Raw genomic sequence first — 21511 nt, forward strand, 5'->3', positions numbered from 1 at the left:
ATATTATATAATATATATATATATATAACCTTAACATATATACATACATATATATATATATATTTACAGGGAAAAAATAATAACAATGCTAGTCACATTCTGGCTCCAGCCATGCTTCCTAAAGCTGAGTGTGTAGACCAAAACTAAACAGGGCATGATGTCCTAAACAGAACATAAACTCATAATTTGATATTTTTCTAAACTTTTCATTTGTTCTAAGAATTATTTATTAATGTTTAACTTCCATCACTTATATAGGAAATTTTTCAAAATAATTCCATACCATTCTCTTCATTAATTTTAGTAACCCCCCACAGAGCCAAATGGAAACTAGTAGTAGCCAAATGGATACTAGTAGTATCTTGGATTATCTGAGTGAGCCCAGAGTAATCACAAGGGTCCTTAAAAATGTAAAAGATGGAGGCAGAAGACAGAGAAAGAGATACGAGGATGGAAACGGGATCAGATAGATGCTATGTTACTGGCTTTGAAGATGGAGGAAGGGGGCCTTGAGCCAAAGACTGCAGGCAGCCTCTTGAAGCTAGAAAGGGAATTAAACGGATTCTCTTCTAGAACCTCTAGAAAGGAACACAGCCCTGACAACACCTTGATTTTAACCTTGTTGGACTTCTGACTTACAGAACTATAAAATAGTAAATTTGTATTGCTGTAAGCCACTAAGTTTGTAATAATTTATTCCAGCAACACAGATAAGAAACATAAGAAACAAGGAATTCTTGTCAGGGAGATTGACTCTGAAAAATCTAGTGGCCATAGGCTGAAGGATGTTGAAGGTTGGTGTCCACCCTCATCTTTGTTCTGTTCAGGACATCATGCCCTGTTCAGTTTCAGTCCACACACAGCTCCAGGAAGCATAGCCGGAGCCAGAATGTGATGGGCATTGTTATTATTTTCTCCCTGTAACTATGCCAGTTACTTCGGATTAACCAGAAAAATTTAATCTGGTACTGTTTGAGAATTATATCCAACCATAATCACTTGAGGGAAAATGGAAATAAGTTTTCTTCCCTGCTGGGTTGGTGGCCTTTGGTAAATATTTACTTTTGCCAAGTGGACCCAACTCTCACCTGCCAGCACTATGGGAATTCTGAATGGGAACATGTGGCGACTGCAGAGCCTTAGCTTGGGGGACGACAGTGATGGTTTTTTTTTTTTTTTTTTTGAGACGGAGTCTCGCTCTGTCGCCCAAGCTGGAGTGCAGTGGCCGGATCTCAGCTCACTGCAAGCTCCGCCTCCCGGGTTCACGCCATTCTCCTGCCTCAGCCTCCTGAGTAGCTGGGACTACAGGCGCCCGCCACCTCGCCCGGCTAGTTTTTTGTACTTTTAGTAGAGACGGGGTTTCACCGTGTTAGCCAGGATGGTCTCGATCTCCTGACCTTGTGATCCACCTGCCTCGGCCTCCCAAAGTGCTAGGATTACAGGCTTGAGCCACTGCACCCAGCCGATGGTTTTGTTAAAGTAGACACTGAAGGGATGCTGTCAGAGACTTTGCCTCAGATCATAACCAGGCTAGCTTTCTTTTCTTGAAATGGGATTTACAGACCTAAGAGATAAAAATGTTTCCATGAAGTAGCTTGTTTTTTTATTTCACTTGGCAAAGGGAGGCAAGGACATGCAATTATCCTTTTTTTGAAAAGAATATAAAATTGCCCAGCAGGTTTTTTTTTTTTTTTTTAAAAGTGTGCTTACATTTGGAGACTACAAAACAAAACTGACAAGAAACTGAAATGTAATGGGTGGTAACTGAGTTAGTGACTAGACAGTTAGGTGATCATTTAAAGCAGTGGTTTTGACCATTTTTCAGTAGCTAGTGGGAGTGATTGATCACAAACCCCTGTAAGAATGTACTAAAACTATGGACCTTCTCTTTAGAAAAAAGAGAATGTCAGATTTTTTTTCATAAAATTTAGGGACTTCCCAGACTTCTGTAAATTCATCCAGGGACCCTGGGTTATGATCCCCTAGGCAAAGTGTCCCTAGCATGATGACAGGGGATACATAGGCAGTCATTATGAATCAGAGGTGGGCACTGATCCTAGCTTTATTATAACTGGAGTACAGATCTTAAGTGTGGCTCTGAAAAGTAAACCAATCAATTTAACTAACTAAAATTACGCTTCATGGTTCATTCAGGTAAATTTAATGGTTTTAGAAAGTATCTTGGGACATCTAAAATGGGAAGATACTGGTGGTTTTGAGTTAATTTGGTTTTTCATATCACATTTGAAAATATTTTTTACATTTATTTTTTGTGAACTTAGCCCTTGATAGTGCCATCAGGCCCCTAGTCCTGGAGAACACAATTCTTTTGTCTTTGACCTCTACTAAAGCTAACAGTAAGCACCCCATTTAGATAAATTAATATTATGTTGAGTTTTTGTAAGCTATAGGAGAAAAAGAAAAGTAACCTTGAAAATGAAAGGATGCCATGATACTAAACTCATATTCATTGTATTTGATGTTACAAAGCATGTTTCATAAGATCTTGAAGAGTTCTGCAATAGCAACTTTTTGTGGTTGGGGAAAATGAGCCACAGGCTTGTACTGATTTGTTAATAATGTATTAATTCATCTTAAACCTGAGAAAAATCTAGACTCATGAACAGAGACTGAGTGCTGCCTCCTCCCTACCCCCATCTACCTGTTTCTTCTGTTGTCCATCATTGTAGCTGCATCCATTGCAGTGCACTAACAAGATGTGTTTGCAGTTGGTGGTTTAGCACTGTTGTGAACTAGAAGTGGAAGGAGTAACTACTGATGGGCCACCAAGCTCTGAGTGCAGGAAACAGGCCAGAGAAAAGAAACGGATGACAGAGGCTTGGAATGGAAAATAGAAGAAACGTTATAGCAAGAGTGTGAGAGCCAACATACTTAAATAATTTTAAATCTGCATGAGATATAAGTTGTAGCAAGAGAGACCTTTTTTTCTTTCCCTTGGATGAATAGTGTCCTTTTCTTGATCTCCTCTTTAGACAGTTGTGGGTTAAGGGCTGGAAGGAAAGGTTATTCTCCAGGAAAATGTTATAGCATTTTGTAACTGTCAAGTGGGGCAGAAATATCTGGTACTTTTTTGCTGTTAATGTTGCCTTAAGTGTCAGGGACTTAGTATGGAGATAACGTGGACAATGAAAGAACAAGGAAGGTACAGTGTCCTTCACAGCAAAGGCCTAGAGGGGAGGAGGGCAGCTCTTTTGGGTCTCTAGCTTTTCTAGTCATGGAAAATGGCCTAGAGAACTAGCCCTCACAAATGGAAAGCACGGTATAGGGTTCTCGGCTCAGTCTTGTTGGCCCCTTCCTTTCCTTCAAGAGAACAAGGAGTTTTTGCCTTGTTGTTTTTGACCTTTGTCTTTCCCCTTGAATAAGCAACTTCACAGTGGTAACAAGACCTTTCCAAGGTAGGCTTGGTGGCTGTGACCCAGTTCTCAGGTCAGACTTGGCGGAGAGGTGCCTGCCGTGGAGGATATTATTTAGAGTAATTAAAACCACACGTCTTGCTGATCTGTGGATACAGTCCAAAGTCTTCACTAAGGTTTTCACCAGACATCTGCAGGCTATTTCACCCATGTCATTCTCTGGAGTCAAGGTTGGCTTCTGAACATTTTTTTCATACCTGACCTGTGTTCTTTTGGGTCAGTTACAGAAAAATGCCTAAGATGTTCTGAGGCCAGCGTTTATTAGAAAAGATTCCCAGGAGTCCCTGAGTCAGCAGCTTCATGTGAGGTCTCTCTTTCCTTTACTTCCTCCTTTCTGTTCTTTCACTATCCCCAGTAAAGTACCTCCTTCCCAACTCTTCCCACCCCAGCCTTTCTTTTATTCATGGTAGAAGAGGGTATGTGTTAATTCATTTAGCAAATATTTATTGTCTACTTTGTACAGGCTCTATTCCAGGCTCAGTAGAAGTAGCAGTAAGCAAGATAGAAGAGTAAAACCAGAGTCTTTGCCACAGCCTACTAGGCCCTCAGGATCTGTCCTTGTCACCTCTATGCCTCATTTTCTATTCGCGCTCACTCAGCTCTGCCCCTCCTTGGCCTCTTAATGTTTCTTAGAAACATCCTCCTGCCACTCTTCCAAGGCCTTTGCAGTGGCTCTTCGGACTGCTTAGAAGGCTCTTTCCCTGGAGATCTGCAGGGCCCACTTCCTCACTTTCTGGAGAGTTTACTTTGTTTTCACATTCACATTGGGCCTTCCCCAAATACCCAACCTCTGGCCCTCCATTATACTGGGTCACCGTGACCTGCTTTATTTCTCTCCATTGTGCTTTTCACTCTCTGACTTAGTATATATTAACTTATTATTATTGTTTGTCTCCCCCACACCACGATGTATACTCCATGAAAATAGAGACTTTGGTTTGTTTGCTGCTGTATCCTCAATGTCTAGAATAGTACCTGTACATAGTCCTTAGTAAATAATCTTCATTGAATGAGGACTAAATGAGTGAAAGAATGAATGATGGAATAAATGAATGAAAGGCTCACTATAGCTTATATGGTAGGGTAGTGATTCAGAGGCTGGTTGCTGAATTCTGACTGTTGTGGCTGAAATCCCTGCTGCACGTATTAGTTGTATCTTTGAGGGCATGTTACTTAATTTAAGCCTTGTGGGCCTCATTTTTCTCATCTGTAGAATAGCAATAAGAATAACACCACTCTATAGAATTATAGGAGAACTAAACCAAGCAGTCACATAAAGCCCTTAGCACAGTGCCTGGCATATAGTAAGTTCCCAATAATTATTAACTGCTATTATTATTGGATCATTTGCCAGAATCAAGCAGAGCCTGAGAGATTCTTTGGGATCACCCCCCTCCTGATCTGGTGTTACTGAGACTTTCCTGTTGGGGAGCAAAGGTTATCAAGAGCCCCCACTAGAGAGACTGTCCCTGAGTACAAGTTTATCTAAGGGTTTCTTTGAACCACAGATACACCTGGTCCTCCCCTTCAAACACATATAAAACATTTCATCTTACCAGATAGGCTACAAAGAATACAGACATCCTCTCTGGAAATAATTGTTTCCTGTTTAAATATTTAAGAACCAGTTAAACATTGTACTGGTTTTTTCTTTCCCTTTTCTATTACTTTTTAGGCTGCAGTAAATAATTGCTTAAGGCTGCACTTTAGGAGACATTTGTAAATTTTTCTTTTGCCTTGTGATAACAGAGAAAACCATGTCAAAAGTCATTCTGACAATTTGTATTTTAAGTTTTATGAGTTACCATTTAAAGAAGAGCAGTTGGTCATTGGTAAGCCTTCTTAAGAGGTTGGAGCTTTGATCTTAAATCCTAGGGAGGCTTTGTAGAAATTGGACACGACATTGTTGACAGGTTTGTCAGTAGCTATTCTGCGGCCATTAATTAAACACACACACTCATACACACACTTTATTTACTACCCTGGAATAAGTGAATTGAACTTGGCTTTGATTTTTGATGGGAAGCTATGAGAGGGTCCAGGAAAACATCAAAGGAACCTTCTTAATCTAGTGGGACTGACTCTCAAAGGACCTAGCCTGAACATTAAAGAGTTCTGGATCTCAACACTAGTCTAGTTTCTTTTCTGTAAAGCACTAATTCTCCTTAATGACAAGAAAGGTGCAAGGATGGCCTGGCATGTTGACGTATGCCTGTAATCCCAGCACTTTGAGGGGCCAAGACGGGAGGATCACTTGAGCCCAGAAGTTCGAGACCAGCCTGGGCAACAGAGTGAGATCTCGTCTCTATAAAAAATAAAAAAATTAGCAAGGCATGGTGGCATGCATCTGTGGTCCCAGCCTCTCAGGAGCCTGAGGTGGGAGGCTTGCTCAAACCTAGAAGGACAAGGCTACAGTGCGCCATGACTGTGCCACTGCATTCCAGTCTGGGTGAGAGAGTGAGACCCTGTTTGAATGTGCAAACAAAAACAAGTAAGAAAGGTGCAGGGGCAAATAATCATCTCCATTCCAGTCCTTTAAGTTCCACAAGGTTATAGGCTCTTTCCTTTTATCTCACTTATAAAAGACTTCTTTGGAATAGTGTATATATTTTGTTTCGCATTTTAATAGTTTTACCTTTAAGATCTCAACTCTAACATCTTAAAACTTTTTTTCTTTTTAATTGTAGATTTTTGGAATAATCACAGCTATCTTAAAACGTTTATGCTCCGAACCCCTTAGAAATGGGGCTTGACACTTGTAGAAGCATAAATAAGGCCAGATGATGCCTTTGCAGAGGCAAATCTGAACCTAGTAGTTGGGAGGTCCATTACTGTGTCTGCTGCTGAAACCCCAAAAGAGCACTGACAACAAGTAGCCATCACATGCCTGTTGGGTGCCAGGCACTAAAGAGTTGGGTGCCAGCTCTAAGGAGTAGTGAGCAAAAAGAAAATATCCTGCTCTGCTGGAGTTTATTTTCTAATGTACAATTAACACAACAACAAAATTAGCTACACAGTATATCAGAAGGTGTTAAAAGCCGTAGAGAAAAGTAAAGGAGGGAAGGGCTGATGTTACAGTTGGTTTGTATTCTAAATAGGGTGGTCTGGGAAGGCCTCACTGATAAAGTGATACCTGAGCAAAGACCTGAGGAGCTGAGAGAGTGAACGCTTGGCACAGGTGTGGGAGGAGGCAGCAGCAGGCACAGCTTTGGAGGCAGGAGGATGCCCAGTGTGTGGGTGGAGCAGGGAGGAGGCTGTGGAGGCTGGAAAGGGAGTGAGGGCTGAGGAATTGTAGGAGGTGTGGGAGGAGGTCTCTTCAGATCATTTAGGGCCTTGTGAGACACAAAGGACTTTGGCCTTTTCTCAGAGTGAGATGGGAGTCATGGGAGGGTTTCTCTCTTTTTCTTTTTTTTTTTTTTTCTTCTTCTTCTTTTTTTTTTTGTTTTTTTTTTGTTTTGGTTTTGAGAGACAGGATCTTGCTATGTGTTGCCCAGGCTAGACTTGAACTCCTGGGCTCAGGAGATCCTCTTGCCTCAGCCTCTTGAGTAGCTGGGATTGCAGACATGTGCCACCATGTTTGACTTTTTATGGGAGGGTTTTGAGTGGAGCAGTGACATGATCTGATCTACATAGAGCAGGATTGCTCTGGCTGCTGGTCAGAAGCTGGGGACCATTTAGGTGGCGTTTGTATTGATTTAGGCTACACTTGATTTACACTATCCAAGATAGTGTAGTTGGAGCCAGGGTGGAAGCAATGGAAGTGATGAGAAGTGTTTGGATTCAGGATATATTAGAAGGGCAGAGCAAAAAGGATTTCCTGATGGGTTGGGTGGAGAAGAGTTGGTATGTCTGCAAGATTTGAGCCTCAGCAACTGCATGGTGTGCTCTGCCACACGTGCCTTTTTATCCATGGCCCTTATTGGTCTCCAAGTTATTATCAAGCAGTCACTCTGATCCCAATTGCGAAAGCATAGACACTCTGGTAGCCAGGAAAAATACTTCTGTGGTCTTCTGAGCCATTTCTCAGAAGATGCTACCAGGTTAGTTAATGAGAGAGAACTTGGCTCACCAGTGTAAGTTACTTAGTTTTTCTTGACACTATCTCATTACACGTTTGGTATCACATTCTGGGGAGGAACTGTGATAGGTGTTGGTGCCATCCAAACCTGTACCTCAGCTCCGAGTCTGAAGAATGCAGGAAAAGAGCAGAATAGAGGAGAAGCTAAAGCAAAGATAAAGAATAGAGAGATCTGGGAACTTTTAGTACAAACCACTTTGAAAAGAGGACTATCAGGAGCAGTAAAATGTGTATCTTTCCGTGGTGTTTTCCCTTTTTATATCTACCTTTCATAGCTTCCAGTTGAAAGATAAAAAGATGTGATATTTCCACAGTAACTGGAGTGGGAATTAATGGACTAACATGGAATGTAACAAAAACAAAGGTTGAGTCCTACATTTAGTCATTGAGAGATGGCAAGAAAAGAGTTTATGGATCCTTCTAGTCAGATACATAGAAGATACAGTGGCTTTCCAAGATCCCACTCCTGACTGCACCCACGGTAATCTCTCCTACTTAAATAAACCACCAAGCCTGCTGCGTGAGAGAGCACGAGGACATAGTTTGCTATGATGTTGGCCAAGGATAGAGCTGAAAAAATCTCAGTCTGTTTATTTATTAGGAATCTTGTTTTCCATCCTTGCCTTGCTTACGTGGGGTTGAGTAAATCTTAATCTGAGTTCTTATCTCAGGAAGAGCAAAGGGTAGCCCTGGAAACCTTCTAAATAGCAGGTGCAGAACAGAATGAAGAGCAAAAGAGAAGGTGGAGACCAGTGGAAAATATCTTTGGGAGGCCAAAAAATCCATAAGGCTGATGAACTAGAGAAAGGAGCAGGTGGATGGGTGAGCTGGTGCCTAAGGGCACAAACTGGAACCTACTGGGATGGGATGATAGGGAGACCAGATGGACTGGCATTGGGTCAAACCAGATGGTGGGCTTTTATTTTTAAAAGGATTTGTAAGTCCTAGGAACAAGGAACCATAAGGGTACTGGGGCCTTTAATCCCATTAGTAGAGAACAAAAGTGTGCTCTTTAAAAATGTAAACTCATCAGTTATAGAATTTATCAAAACTTTGGGACAGACAACTCACTTGTGAAACTCCAAGGAATCTCTGGATTCTGTGTTGATGGAAGGAGAAACTGAAGAAATAGTCTAGGCATTATAAGTTAATTAAAGACTCCTCCTTAATAATTTAATGTGCATTTACTAAGTTTACATTCCAAACCAAACAAAATATGATATATTTGTATGAAATAGGCTGGCTCACATGTGGAGTTGGGAAAACAGCTAGCAGTGTAAGTAGGGACTGATGAATTATTGAGTAAATTTTGAATTGGTAATGAGAAAACTTTTAAAATACAAGCACCTATTGCTTTCCCAAAAATCAGGCCCCTGTACCCCACCTCCCCAGTTGCTGCGTCTAGAGCAACCTGGCCTTAGTATAGCTACAGCTGCTCTCCTGGTTGCTAAGACATGAGAGCTTTTACTATAGTCCTTATCTCTATCCCAGCCTTAATTTTAGCGTCCAGAGTTGTTTCCATAATCCCTCTACAACAGGACTTATTTTCAAGGAGACCAGACTCTTAAGTGTAGCCTGGAGCCATCAGTTTGTGCTCCTGTGTGGCATGAGTGTGGATGCTGTGCAGAGGGGTTGGACAGACATGCAGGTGGGTTTGGTGTGCTACAGAGTTCATGAGGAGTCTGCCTTCTTCATATCATGTAACAGCCGATTCTCCTGCTGAGAAGAACACTCTAATGTAATCTTAAAAAGTCAATAAATGTTAAGTGTTAATATCAAGAGAAAGTTTTAAGTAGTGTGATTGTTTGTTAAATGACTTTTCTGTTTAGAATATGCAGATATATCCATTAAGTAGCCATCAATAATACTGCATCATTTTCAATGCTATTTCATAGATATATATTTCCTTAATTACTTCTGAAAAGTATAACTGTCACTTTGTAGTCGAAGTTGAATAGAGTTACTTTCCGACACCACTGACTGTTTTTGCTTGCTTGTTCATTGTTATCTCTAAAGGTATGGAAACCTGACAAGTCCAAACTGTGAAGAAGATGGAAGCCAAAGTTCATCAGAGTCCAAAATGGTGATCAGGAAGTGAGTCTCCCTTTTCTTTGCATTCTAAGCTCTCAGTCAAGACAATATCTTAAAGTAGTTTAGTACAGTATTTTATTCCTTTGAATGTTGCCATGATTTTTTTTCCATAACGCATACAGAGGCTTATTTTTTGATTACCTAACAATATTCATTTATGTATCCAGTGGAAGTATCTTAAGTAACCACTGTCTGCCAGGCATTGTGCTAAGGTATACAAAACAAACAAGTGAACAAAACAAATGAACAAAATAAACAGTCCCAGCTTATAAAAAGTGTGTATTTTACCAGAAAGAGACAGAGAATACACACAAAAAAGTGAAGAAGAATGAAGCAGGGTCTGAGAGCTGGAGCGTTTGGTTACGTGTAGGGTGCCCGGATTGAGCTGTCTAGTCTGTTGGCATTGGAGCATGCCGGAATGAGGTGTGCCCTGAGTCTTGCAAATAGCCAGGCAGACAGAGACCTCGGGAAAGGCTCTGACGCAGGAGCAGTGTTTGAGAAACAGCAGGGAATTGCATGTGGCTGGAGCGCAAGCTAGGGGATGAGCACTGTGAGGTGGGGCAGGAAGGTGGCCACTCACAAGGGGACTCATAGGAACTTGGGGAAAGATGTTGAATTTGATTCTGAGGAAGGTAAGAAGCACTTAAAAGGTTTTGAGAAGAGTGCTGTGGCCTGACATATCTTAAAAGACCTGCTGTGGCTCTGTGTCCAGAAAGTAGCCTGTGGCAGTGCGGCTGGGGGCAAGGGTGGGAGCAGGGAGCCTGGTCAGGACCCTCCCAAGAGTCCAGATGAGGGCTGCTGGTGGTGCGGGCTGGAGCAATAGCAGTGAAGGCAACCAGCCTTTGCAGAGGTCTTCCAGGTGTCAGTGGCAGGATGAGCTGGAGTGCATGGGCTGTGTGAGAGAACAGGAGAAGCCAGATGCTTCCCAGGATTGCGGTTTGAGCAGCGGAGAGACAGAACCTTGGCTTTATAAAACATGGAAGATCGAGGGAGCAGGATTAATGGGGAGTGTGTATCAGAAATTTAGTCACAGACTTTGAGGTAATTAGCTCGGTCTAGATTTCAGGGAGAGGCATGGAATGGAGGTATAAATTTGGATGTCCTTAGTTTATACATGGTATTTAAAGCTATGAGACTGGATGTGGCTTCCTGGGAACTAAGGGCAGATAGAGGAGAGAAGATCCAGAGACTGAGCCTGGTTCATTGGGTGTTTAGAGTTAGGGAAGTAGAGCGTCTGGCAGAGGAGACTGGAACAGAGCAGCTTTGGGGAAGGATGCCGGAGGGGAAAAAAGAAGAAGTTGTGTCCCAGAAGACAAGCAAAGGAAGGATTTCAGGGAGGGAGTGACCAACGCCTTCCAGTGCTGCCCATAGATGGAGTGTGAGGGTCTGAAAAGTGACTCCTCCTTTGAAGTGCTGCCGTCTTTGGTGACTGACAAGTGCAGTTTGGTGGATGGAAAGGTGGGCAAGAGAGAATGAAGGGGACAAAGTGGGGACAGTGAGTCTTGTTAGAGGAGGAGCTTTGCTGCAAAGGGGAATAGAGAAATGGATGGAAGGTGGGGTTTTTTTTTCGGTTGTGTATGTGTTTTTTAAAAGATGGAAGATATTCTATGCTGATGAGAATGTTCTATGAGAAAACGTCCGTGGTGCAGGGGTGGGGGCCACTGTAGGGGTGATGTTCTTAAGTAGATGGAATGTGCACCTGGGTGCCTAAAGCCACTAGTGTTAAATATTCATTTTGGGGCCAAAAGTCTGGGGGGTATCCTGTGGAATTTTTAACTCCTTGAAGAGTTACTGATAGACTTCTTTCTTCCGGAGCTAGGGATGTGAAAGTAGAAAGCTGAGTATCTTTTTTAAATCCTAATTAGGTTCTATGTAGTTTTGCAGTTTTATTCAATGGATCATAATTTTCCAGAAAACCAGACGTACCGGTGTAGGTATTTGAATGTCAAGCACAAGGTACGGTGGGAGGAACAATTCTTTTGTTTTTAGAAGGGCTCGGGGAAGGCCTCTTGGAGGAGGTTACCTTTGATCTGGGCCCTGAAGCATGATGGAGATTTTGTTGGTAGAGCCTCCGGGTGTAGGGAACAGTAGGACCAAACTGGGGAAATGCAATGTTCATGGAATTTTGGGGAACAACACAGAACTGGTGTGGCTGCTGCATAGAGTACATGTTAGGTGAGAGGGGAGTCAGTGGAGCTGAAGCTAGATTAGACTTACTTCATGAAGGGCATTAATTTCTTGCAGGAGAGTTTGAACTTTCCCTGGTAAGCAGTGGGCAGTCAGCAGTAATGAATTTTTATGGGAGGGAAACAATATAATCTAAAAGGTGTTTTTTTTCAGAATGGGTTAGACATAGAGCCTTCTCACTCACAGTGTGACCGTGGACCTACAGCATCAGCATCTCCTGGGTGGGAGCTTGTGAGAAATGCCGACTCTCAGGCCCCACTCAGACCTAATGGATTAGAATCTGCATTTTAACAAGATTCTCAAGTGATTCCTAAGCACTTTAGAGTTTTGAGAATCATAGGATTCTATGAAAACTCACTAAGATAATGATTTTTTAGAAGAGCCTTTTTATAATGGACATTCTGGAGCATATACAAAAAGAGAAATACTGTAAGAATTGAGTGTAATCTAGACTTGTGAGCAGATTCAGAAATAGACATGCTATTATGCACATATTTTGGAACTCAGTCCAATCTAGAGCTACCATTCAATTAGCCACCTGACCACTCCAAGGAGAGTCACAATCTGAAAAATATCCAGAGCTGGCCCGGCACGGTGGCTCACGCCTGTAATCCAAACACTTTGGGAAGCCCAGGAGGGAGGATCACTTAAGGCAGGAGCTCAAGACCAGCCTGGGCAACATAGTGGGACCCTGTCTCTACAGAAATTTTTAAAACAATTTGCTGGGTGTGGTGGCACATGCCTGTAGTCCCAGTTACTTGGGAGGCTGAGGCAGGAGGATTGCTTGAGCCTGGGAGGTTGAGGCTACTGTGAGCCATGATTGTGCCACTGTACTGCAGCCTGGGCAACAGAGTGAGTGAGACCTTGTCTTAAAAATAAATAATAATAATAATAAAATATCCAGAGCTTCTCTGTCCCATGAGGTGTTTTGAGATAAAATAGATTTTTTGGAAAGTAGCAGTTAAGAAAATTGTACCCTGGATATGAAGAGTCATGTTCATTCTTTTAAAGTCTCATTCGAATTCATTGTATACCAGGAACACTAATGTGAATGAAACTCCAAGCTAAGCTGTTTTAAAGGGTTTTAGAGTTTTAGGCATATAAGGGCTTAACAAAGAGCTTCACACAGAACTCCCCTGAGGGGTCCATCCTCTGGGGACAATGACCCTTTCCTAAAGTCTCACAATAACTTGGTGGAAAGTTCTTGACCCTTTTCCTCAGACTGAGTTGCCTTTTAAAAAATTATGCCTGATGAAAATATGCCACTTTATCTTATAATGGGTTGCTCTGTCCTACAGATTCTGGAATGTTAAAATCCCTTCGTACGGGTGACCTCTTTCTTCCTTCCATTTCCCTTTTTTCTCTCTTTCTCACTGTTTTTTCCCCACATGTTTTATTGTTTTTCATCTCACTTCACTATTATTTTTTGTCTCTCTTTTTCTGAAACTATCCTTCTCCTGATCATTTCTGTGCCTAGATAGGGTTACTGCTTTGTCTTTGTCTTTGTGAGAGGAAATCAGGGAAGCACCTTCTCCCATCTGTATGTAATGTATTGTAAATTTCCTGGTCGTCCCAGACCTCTGGCATCTGACTTGCAGCAATGATTGAGGGCTTCCTGATGACCAGTAAATGTGTAGGAGGTATGGCAGTGGTTCTCAACAGGGCGACTGTTATTCTCCAGAGGACATTTGCCAATGCCCTACAGAAGTTTTGGTTGTCTCAACTTGGTGGGGGGATGCTATTGGCAACTCATGGGTAGAGGCCAGGGATGCTGCTAAACATCCTAGCAGGTGAAAGGTTCTTGTATCGGTTCGAACCCTAAGAGCGTGCCAACGGACAACCTGAGGCGGTGTGGAGCAACACACAGTTTTAATATGCGCCCGGGTGCAGGCAGGCTGAGACCTAAAATGGCATCAGCCCCAAGTGAGGACGGGACAGGGGTTTTATAGTCCTCTGTAAACAGGAAGTATCCCAGTCTGACGTGACTACTACATAGTACCTGGATGGCCTCTTTGTCGGTCTTCAGTGGTACGTGTCTTCCGGCCAGGGTAGGTGTCTTCCGGCCAGGGTAGGTGTCTTCCGGCCCGCTCTCTTCCTGCTTCTGCTATCTTGCTGACGCGTGCTGCTGGTGCAAGTGGCCTTGAGCCTTGGGACTGGGCCTGAGAAGGGAGGAGTTACTCATCCCTTCAAGCTTTCAGGCCCGGGAGAGAATCTTTCAGCATGTACAAAGTAACTCTCCTCCACCCTAACGAGGAATGATCTGACCTTAAATGTCAATAGTGCCTAAGTAAGAAACCCTGCTATAGAGTGTTGAGGCTCTGGTTCTCAAGTGAAACTGTCTTTATGAATACCGAACATATATAAAAATAGGAGCAGGCCTATTTGGAAATTTCTTTATTTGTGTCCCTTTTTATAAGCAGCTGAATCAAATGTGGAAGTAATCCAGAGGCAGCCACATGGAGAGGGAAAGGCCCTGGTGAAGGAGCCTGGAGAACTCCCATCCCACTCCTTCTCTATCACTCTGTCACTTACCAGTCATCTGACCTTGGCTTAGTCACTTCACCTCCCTTTGTTTCAGTTTCTTCACCTGAAAAGTGAGTGCTTGGAATAAATGCTCGCTGAGGTCCTTTTAAGTTTGGTAATGTCTGAGATAAAATTTATTTAGCTTTTTCTTTCTCTCTTAAAAAATGAAAATGAGTAACAGAAACAGAGATATGGTCCACACAGCATAGTGGACTTTTGAGAGTATGGTACCTTTGACCACTTTTCTCTGTTGGAAAGTGTGTCACCAGTTTTGAAGAGATAGGAAGAAACACATACACAAGCTTTGTTATTAGTCATGACATCACAGTTGCTCACTGGGGTCATGAATAACGAGCTGAGCTAAAGCATTGTCTTGTGGGAGTAAGGCAAGGAGTGGCAAAATGCCCATTGTTTTCTTTTGCTATGAATCTGTTCTCTTGTGATTTCAGGTGGAAAACCGACAGCAGGAATCCAATGACATTCAAGAAGTAAACATCCTGTTTAGTGCAGTTGCCTTGAGTTTTGCAGACCTGGGTGGAGGAGGGGGTCGGGACAGGGACTCACTATTGGTTTTAACCATGAGCAGAAAAATACCCAAATATTGTTTGTTTTCCGTTTTGCTGTAAAGCAAAGAGCAACCCTTACATTTTATACAGGCTCCTAAGTACCAAGTACAATCTTTCCTGTATTTCCAAATATGGATTTAAACCTTTCAGAGGGTAAAAGAACTTTAAAGAAGGCAAATGTGGAAATACAGATAAAGCATTCAAGATGAGAAATTGGTTTCTGATGTCTTGGACCACAACCGACTAGTGTTCTTCATGCATTTAAAAAAGTATCAGATTGTGCAGGGACTCCCACATGCTGAGTACTTGTAATTCCAGTCCAGAGTTCAGGCTTTGTACAATGTCAGGACCCTCTAAAGTTATCTGGCTAAAACAAGAATGTCTTCAATTGCAAAGGTTTCAACTTCCAAGGCTTCTGGATGTTGGAATCTTTGCCTCACGGTGATTTCTGATGTTAGGGCTAGACTGATTATATAAGGTATACCACATTTATTTCTACGATCCCTAAACTGGCGACTATTTATCAATTAGGAAACTCACTTTCTATGACAGAAGAAAACATTTCTGCCTATATTCATTCTACCTGTGCCCTTTTCCTGCTGACATTTTTACACGATAAAATGCTGTCTTTTTAAATAAAATATGAACCAGATGGAAAAAGCAAATTGTCTGTAGGGCAGATTTATTACAGTCATTGAATTCAGAAGTGAAGAGAATGTAAAGAAGGGATATTAACCATATAGAGCTTTTACACCATGAATCTTCATTCTCTGAATTTTATTTAAGATGACCATATCTCCCTCTCTCTATATATAACTTTATTTAAAGAGATTTAAAACTCCTCAGGAAATGATGCTTTATTTCTTTCCTTTAATGACTATCATAAGGTTGAAATTGTTTCTGTTTTCTTTTCTTTAATTGAATCTCATCAGTTTCCTTCTGGAATGCCAAGTTTTGTTTTCTCAAATTCTCTACCATAGTAGTACTTCAAATTGTTGAAATCGTTCTGCTTTCATTTCCACATATTCGAAGATATGTGTATTGTTCTTGTAATCTTTTCCCAGAAGTTGTAAACAGTGACACCAAATTTCAGTCACTGGTAAAGGATCATGTAAATAGCAGTAATCCAAGACATTGGACACACTTTAAAGAAAAAGGAAAGGAGTTAAAGAAAGTTGGCTGTGTTACGTTACTGCCTCAGAAACTTCACAGTGGAAGGTTAAAAAATCTTCCCAGAGAGTTTGCAATCAATATTCATTCCTGCAAATTCAGATGCCCTAAGAAGGCAATTGAAATTAATTGGAGTGATTATAACAAAAATGGGGAAAAGGAGGAGGGGTGAAGAACAGCAAAAACAAGATTTAAAACTTCAATTTAGAAGAATTAAAGGTTATAATGTGAAAGGAAGTTTTTTTAAGTGAAACAAAAGAAATAAAGAAGTGATATGTCATATCGAGGAGTCTGGTATTGTCTTTAAAATATCCCTACAGGACAAAGAAAAAAGAAAAAAACGTAGTTTTATAAGTCGTTAGCATTCTAAGTCAAGTCTGCATTTTAGGGACATGGGTAGAAAGCCCCGAGCAGAAACTGATGTTCTAATAATTGAGGAAGAATAAAACAACATTGATAATCAATGACTCAAAAAGAAGACAAGTCAATCATATGAGTGTCTTAAGTACTGTAGTTAAGAACCCTGTGTTAAGTTCTGGCAAGTAGCATTTTCTACATTAAAGAATGTCTCTTTTAGAAAGGAAAACAGACATCACAATTAGACTGTGTTGTTTGATTCACTGTACAGCATTGTAAACAATGAAAATGATGACACCGCCCTTGCCACCACCATTGGCTACAGTTTGTGGTATGCTTACTTTGTGCAAAGCATTCTGCTAAGTACTTTATATTTGTGTCTTCTTCAGCCATCATAAATATGCTGAGATATTGTCCTCACTTTATAGGATATAAAGTGAAGCCTCAGAGAAGTTATGTATTTTGACTAAGATCAGACATCTGGTTAAGTGACAGGTCTGATATTTGAACTCTCGTCCAACTGACTCCAAGACCTGAGTGGGAAGCCCAGGCACGCCATTCATAGAAGAGTGTTGGGATCTCGGATACTCAAGATTTCCCTCCCCATTTACCTATATCATAATAAGAAGACTGCAGAAGTACATGAAGAACTAGATTACATTATCACTGTTGTGACTAATGTTTTAGATTGTTATTATTCTGAGATCTTTTAATTTGTCATTATTTCCATTGCTCTATGCTGTTTTGCCTGGCTCTTGCTTTATTATTGAATGAATACCCTGAGCAAGGTTTGCACACAGCTGTTAGAAATGTGGAGGCTAGACCTTTTTCCTGGGGAAGGAGATGGGTTGAAGGATGTGAGGAAACAAGACCAAATTAGGCCCATCAAAGGAGAACCTGCTTCCTGTTCCTCATGCCTTGTAGCATCTGTAACTAGCAACGGAAACTCAGTTCTAGTGGTGAAAACTATAGAAGGCCTCAGCCATTTTTTTCAATAGAGTTCTATTTATAACATGAAAACTCCCTTCTTGGACTGTGGGGAATGAGTTATTGAGGTCCCTGAAAGATAATTTTGGTGACTGGCGATGTCGTTTTCTAATAATAGCTAGAATTTATTGACTACTTAGTAGGAATGGTCCCTGTGTTAAGTACTGTACATACTTGTTAAATCCTCATAATGATTATGTCTTATTATTCTTATTTTACAGAGGAGGAACCTGGGGCGTAGGTTAAGGAACATGTCCAAGCCTACACAGTGAATAAATGCAAGAGCTGGGATTTAACCCAGGCCTTAGCCTCTGTGCTGCATGACCTTTACTATTTTTCCTCTGATAAAAATGAAAATATTTCTCTTAAGTACTTAGCTTGGGAATGAAAGACAGGTGTGTAAATAACCTTGACTTTGGGTAGTTGGCTTCAGACTTATCCATCCTACTCCAGTCCCTCTCCCACTCACATTTACTGTCTTTCCATATGTCTTCTTTTCATAATCCTTTTCTTCCTCCTTCTTGCCGTGGAGGTTTTTTTTCTCTTCTCTCCCTTCCCCATAGCCCCCGCATTGCCCTTGCCTTCTTAGTGCTTAGATCTGACTCTGGCTTTGTTGGCATTTATTTCCCTTGTCTTTTCTCAATGTCTCTTTCACGTCTCCTTCTAGTATTTGAATCTCTATTTACCAATAGCACTGAAATGTGACAATGTAAAGTGTAAAAAAGCAATGCAGGACAACCTTGACAGGTCCAGATAATAATATTTTCATCCTTTCCAGGAAAAAAACAAAGAGGAAAGCTCTGTATCTTTCTTTGTTCCTTCTCATCAGGAAAATCATCTATCTGGAGGTCTCAGAGGCAGCTTCTATCTGGCAACCTTCCCTGAAACAGGAAAACTGTTCTATGATTAGGAGAGCAAGGTGGAGGGTCCAGCCCAGAGTCGAGGTCAAAGTTGACTTAGACTTCAGTCCTTGAAGGACGAAGTGTATTAGATCCCGCCCTCAGAGCTTGGCAGAAGTTACTTCATTGCTTGAAAGGCCCACCCTCTGCGTAAATCTTCTTACCTTTTCATTATCTGCAGCGAAGAGAAGATCCAGTTCTCAGAGAATGTCTTAAAATAGAAAAACATTTTGCTGCCTTTGAGAAATAGTTCCATGTCTTATTTTCTGCTGATGATTAAGTACAAAAAATTATTATTTCAAATAGATTTCTGGGGAAGGAAAAGAGCTCTAGATGGATAGTGTTATTCTTTTTGTCACGGTAATCCTATTTCTTGGCTCAGAGGTTACACATCATGGGAGAGGTGACTTCATACCTGGAAAAATTTGTAGTGAACATTTGACCAATTATAGAGTATTTTACTGCCTATGGAATGTTAATATGATTTAATACGTTTACCTAAAATCTGCATTCATTAAAAAATCTGTGGTTTGCGCATAATCGCTGCCTAAATGCTTGCCTCAGCCCTCTCTGCATTGCATGCCTGAAGATCCCTGGGGTGGCTAGAAGTTCTGAACCATTTTCTTTTATCTCTCAGCCAAGGCGCATCTGTCTAATGTCTTCTAACCAGGTGTTATTAGGTGTGATTTCTGGTTGGCTGAGAAATCAATGAGTGGTCAAGTGCAGTGGCTCATGCCTATAATCCCAGCACTTCGGGAGGCCAAGGCGGGTGGATCACCTGAGGTCAGGGGTTTGAAACCAGCTTGGCCAACATTGTGAAACCTGGTCTCTACTAAAAATAAAAAAAAATTAGCCAGGCACGGTGGTGCGTGCCTGTAATCCCAGCTACTCGGGAGGCTGAGGCAGGAGAATCGCTTGAACCTGGGAGGCGAAGATTGCAGTGAGCCGAGATCGTGCCACTGCACTCCAGCCTGGGCAAGAGTGAGACTCTGTCTCAAACAAAAAAAAACAAAACAAACAAACAAAAAAAAATCAATGAGTATAGCAGATTTCATCATGCTCCTTTCCCCCAACTCTTTATATTTTTTAGTTTGACAGATCTTTACGTCCTCTACAAGTGTTTAGCTCTTTCACCACAGGACCTCTGCCTCATTGCTGCCCCAGAGTCCTCATCCCACTGACTCCTAACGCTTACGATCTCAGCTTTCACATCATTTCCTCAGGGAGACCCTCCTTAAAGCCTTGACCAGGTCAGCTCCCTCTGAAGTTCAGTGCTTCCCTGGGACCCTGGACTTCCTGTATTGTGATGCTCATCACATAAATTGTTTTTGTGATTCTGGAAAATAAAGGGCACTCAACAAATATTAGTTTAATTGGTGAATGAATTCTCCCTAGGGGTCTGTTTTCTTAGAAGCGAAAGTCCTAGAAGCTGCTTTAGTAAGTTTCACACAGTGACATCTGAGCATGTCTTCCTTCCCCTATAGACGATTGCAGTCGTTTGGAAAGGGCTCACACACTACAGAGTTTTGTATGTTGCCAAGAATGCCTGAGGTAGAAAACTCAAATTTGGTTGTCTCCTCTGCTATCAGTTTTGGGCCCCTGGCCTTGGCCACCTATTTCCCCTTGTGACTGAGGAGTTTTGTTCTGTGATCCACCAAAGATTACTTTGGAAGAGGAAATCACATACTGACTTTTCTCCTGACTGAATTTAGGTTATGTCACAATTGTAATCATCCAGTTTGGCTTCAGGAATTACTTCTGTCTTTACAAGTTATTCAAGAATCATCTCTTGCAGTTAATACTACAGTTTGATGTCTTTGATTTGTCCCAGAGAGGATACCTCAAGGTATATGTATGTGGGCACGTATGTGCGTGTGTGTTTGTTCACAGCAGCCATCTTCTTCCAGCAGGCCTGAAGTCACACGTGTCATAGCATAGCTTGTATTCTGTGTCATTGTTCCTGTGAGAGGTGGCAGATTCTTTGAGTCAATTTCTGTGAGTGCTGATGGATTTTCGCTGAGTCATTTTACCTTTTCAATCCCTTCCTTCTGTGACTTCTGGCAAGTAGTTGTAAGACTGTTGACAATTATGTTTCTCTCCAGGTATCTCAAAATGTCCTTGTTGACATTTTACCGTTTGAAATCACAACTGATCAGTGTCAGGAAGATGAAGAAGGTGTTATTATATCTCTTCCCCAGAGAATGGGGTCAGTGGAGTTAACTGACCTATCCAAGCTTCCTTGGTTCCCTGGTGGGAGAGCCAGGTTGAGGAATAGAATTTTCCTTCTCTGGGTCTCCAAGCATCCTGTCTGGGTCTGTGTACAGCACCAAGTGGCTTCTGTCGTCTGACAGACATACCAGTCCTGTAAATTTGTGACTTCAAACTAGAATTTCCCTTCAGCTATAAGATTCTTGACATCCCCCCCACTCTGTTCTGGTTAGTATATAAGTTAGATCTTAGGAGTGGAGCCAGGCTGGGTAAGACAGAAAAGCCACTGGCCAGTAATCCTGTTTTTCTTTTCATCATTATTTTGCCATGTTGCTTTTTTTTTTGAAATCTTAAAAGTTTCGCATTTGTATCTGCTTCTAAATCTATCAAGAACGGAAAGTTTCTTCCCAGGGCTGGCACACACAAAGCTACTGTGAGCCTTGGGCATGTGTCCAGACCTTTCCAGAAAGCCTCCCTGCCTGGCGTGCTGAGAAACGCTCTGCCGATGAGGAGGGCAGGGGTCTGCCTGTGTTCTATTGTGCTGTTTGTGTATGTCTTTCCCTTTCTCTGTTTCTTCTTCCTCCTCCCCCTTCATTCCCCCTTTGTGTGAAAATGCTTTTTTCTGGTTGATTCAGTGTCTGAGTTTGTGGTGAACTTTCAAAGCCTTCTTAGGCTAAGCTACAGGAAGGTCACTGTCACAAAGGGTAAAAAAAATGCATAGATTGCCAGAGTTCATTAAAAACATCAGATTGAGGAACACAAAATGTCCACCTAAGGGCAGGTGCAGTCTGGGCGAAGGCTCCTCTTTAGAACTCCCCTAGTTCTTCTGAGGCTGCAGCTTTCCATGGAGGTGAGTGCTGTGTGCCCATCAGAAACACTCACACAAGCATGCAGAGATGGAAGCAAGGATGCACATATTTTGTAGTTGTGAGAACCTGAAAATAACTTAAATACCTGCCTTGCAGTAGAATAATACTTAATTATGGTGTGTCCATATCATGAGGAACAATA

General features: G+C 41.7%; 1 protein-coding gene and 1 long non-coding RNA gene across 17 annotated transcripts in view; one reads left to right on the forward strand and one right to left on the reverse strand.

Moving 5' to 3' along the window:
- The window catches only part of RGL1 (ral guanine nucleotide dissociation stimulator like 1), a 297516-nt gene that overhangs the window by 222489 nt on the left and 53516 nt on the right, over positions 1-21511 (forward strand). For all 7 annotated transcript variants that reach the window (XM_017848080.1, XM_017848077.1, XM_017848082.1 and 4 more), the window contains one exon: positions 9529-9606. In XM_017848080.1, the coding sequence (XP_017703569.1) occupies positions 9529-9606 (78 nt within the window). The remainder of the gene's footprint in view (positions 1-9528; positions 9607-21511) is intronic.
- The window catches only part of LOC108512722 (uncharacterized), a 51899-nt gene continuing 46137 nt past the window's right edge, over positions 15750-21511 (reverse strand). For 4 of the 10 annotated variants that reach the window (XR_001880671.1, XR_001880674.1, XR_001880676.1 and 1 more), the window contains 2 exons: positions 18457-18561; positions 18197-18288 (listed from right to left, as the gene is read on the reverse strand). This is a non-coding gene — a long non-coding RNA (uncharacterized LOC108512722). Of the gene's footprint in view, positions 16023-18196; positions 18289-18456; positions 18562-18592; positions 18708-21511 lie in introns of those variants that run through there. The other 6 variants (XR_001880673.1, XR_001880668.1, XR_001880672.1 and 3 more) reach the window with 6 other exon arrangements.

Source organism: Rhinopithecus bieti, unplaced genomic scaffold (genome assembly GCF_001698545.2).
Source record: "Rhinopithecus bieti isolate Rb0 unplaced genomic scaffold, ASM169854v2 scaffold_27006, whole genome shotgun sequence".
Taxonomy (NCBI): domain Eukaryota; kingdom Metazoa; phylum Chordata; class Mammalia; order Primates; family Cercopithecidae; genus Rhinopithecus; species Rhinopithecus bieti.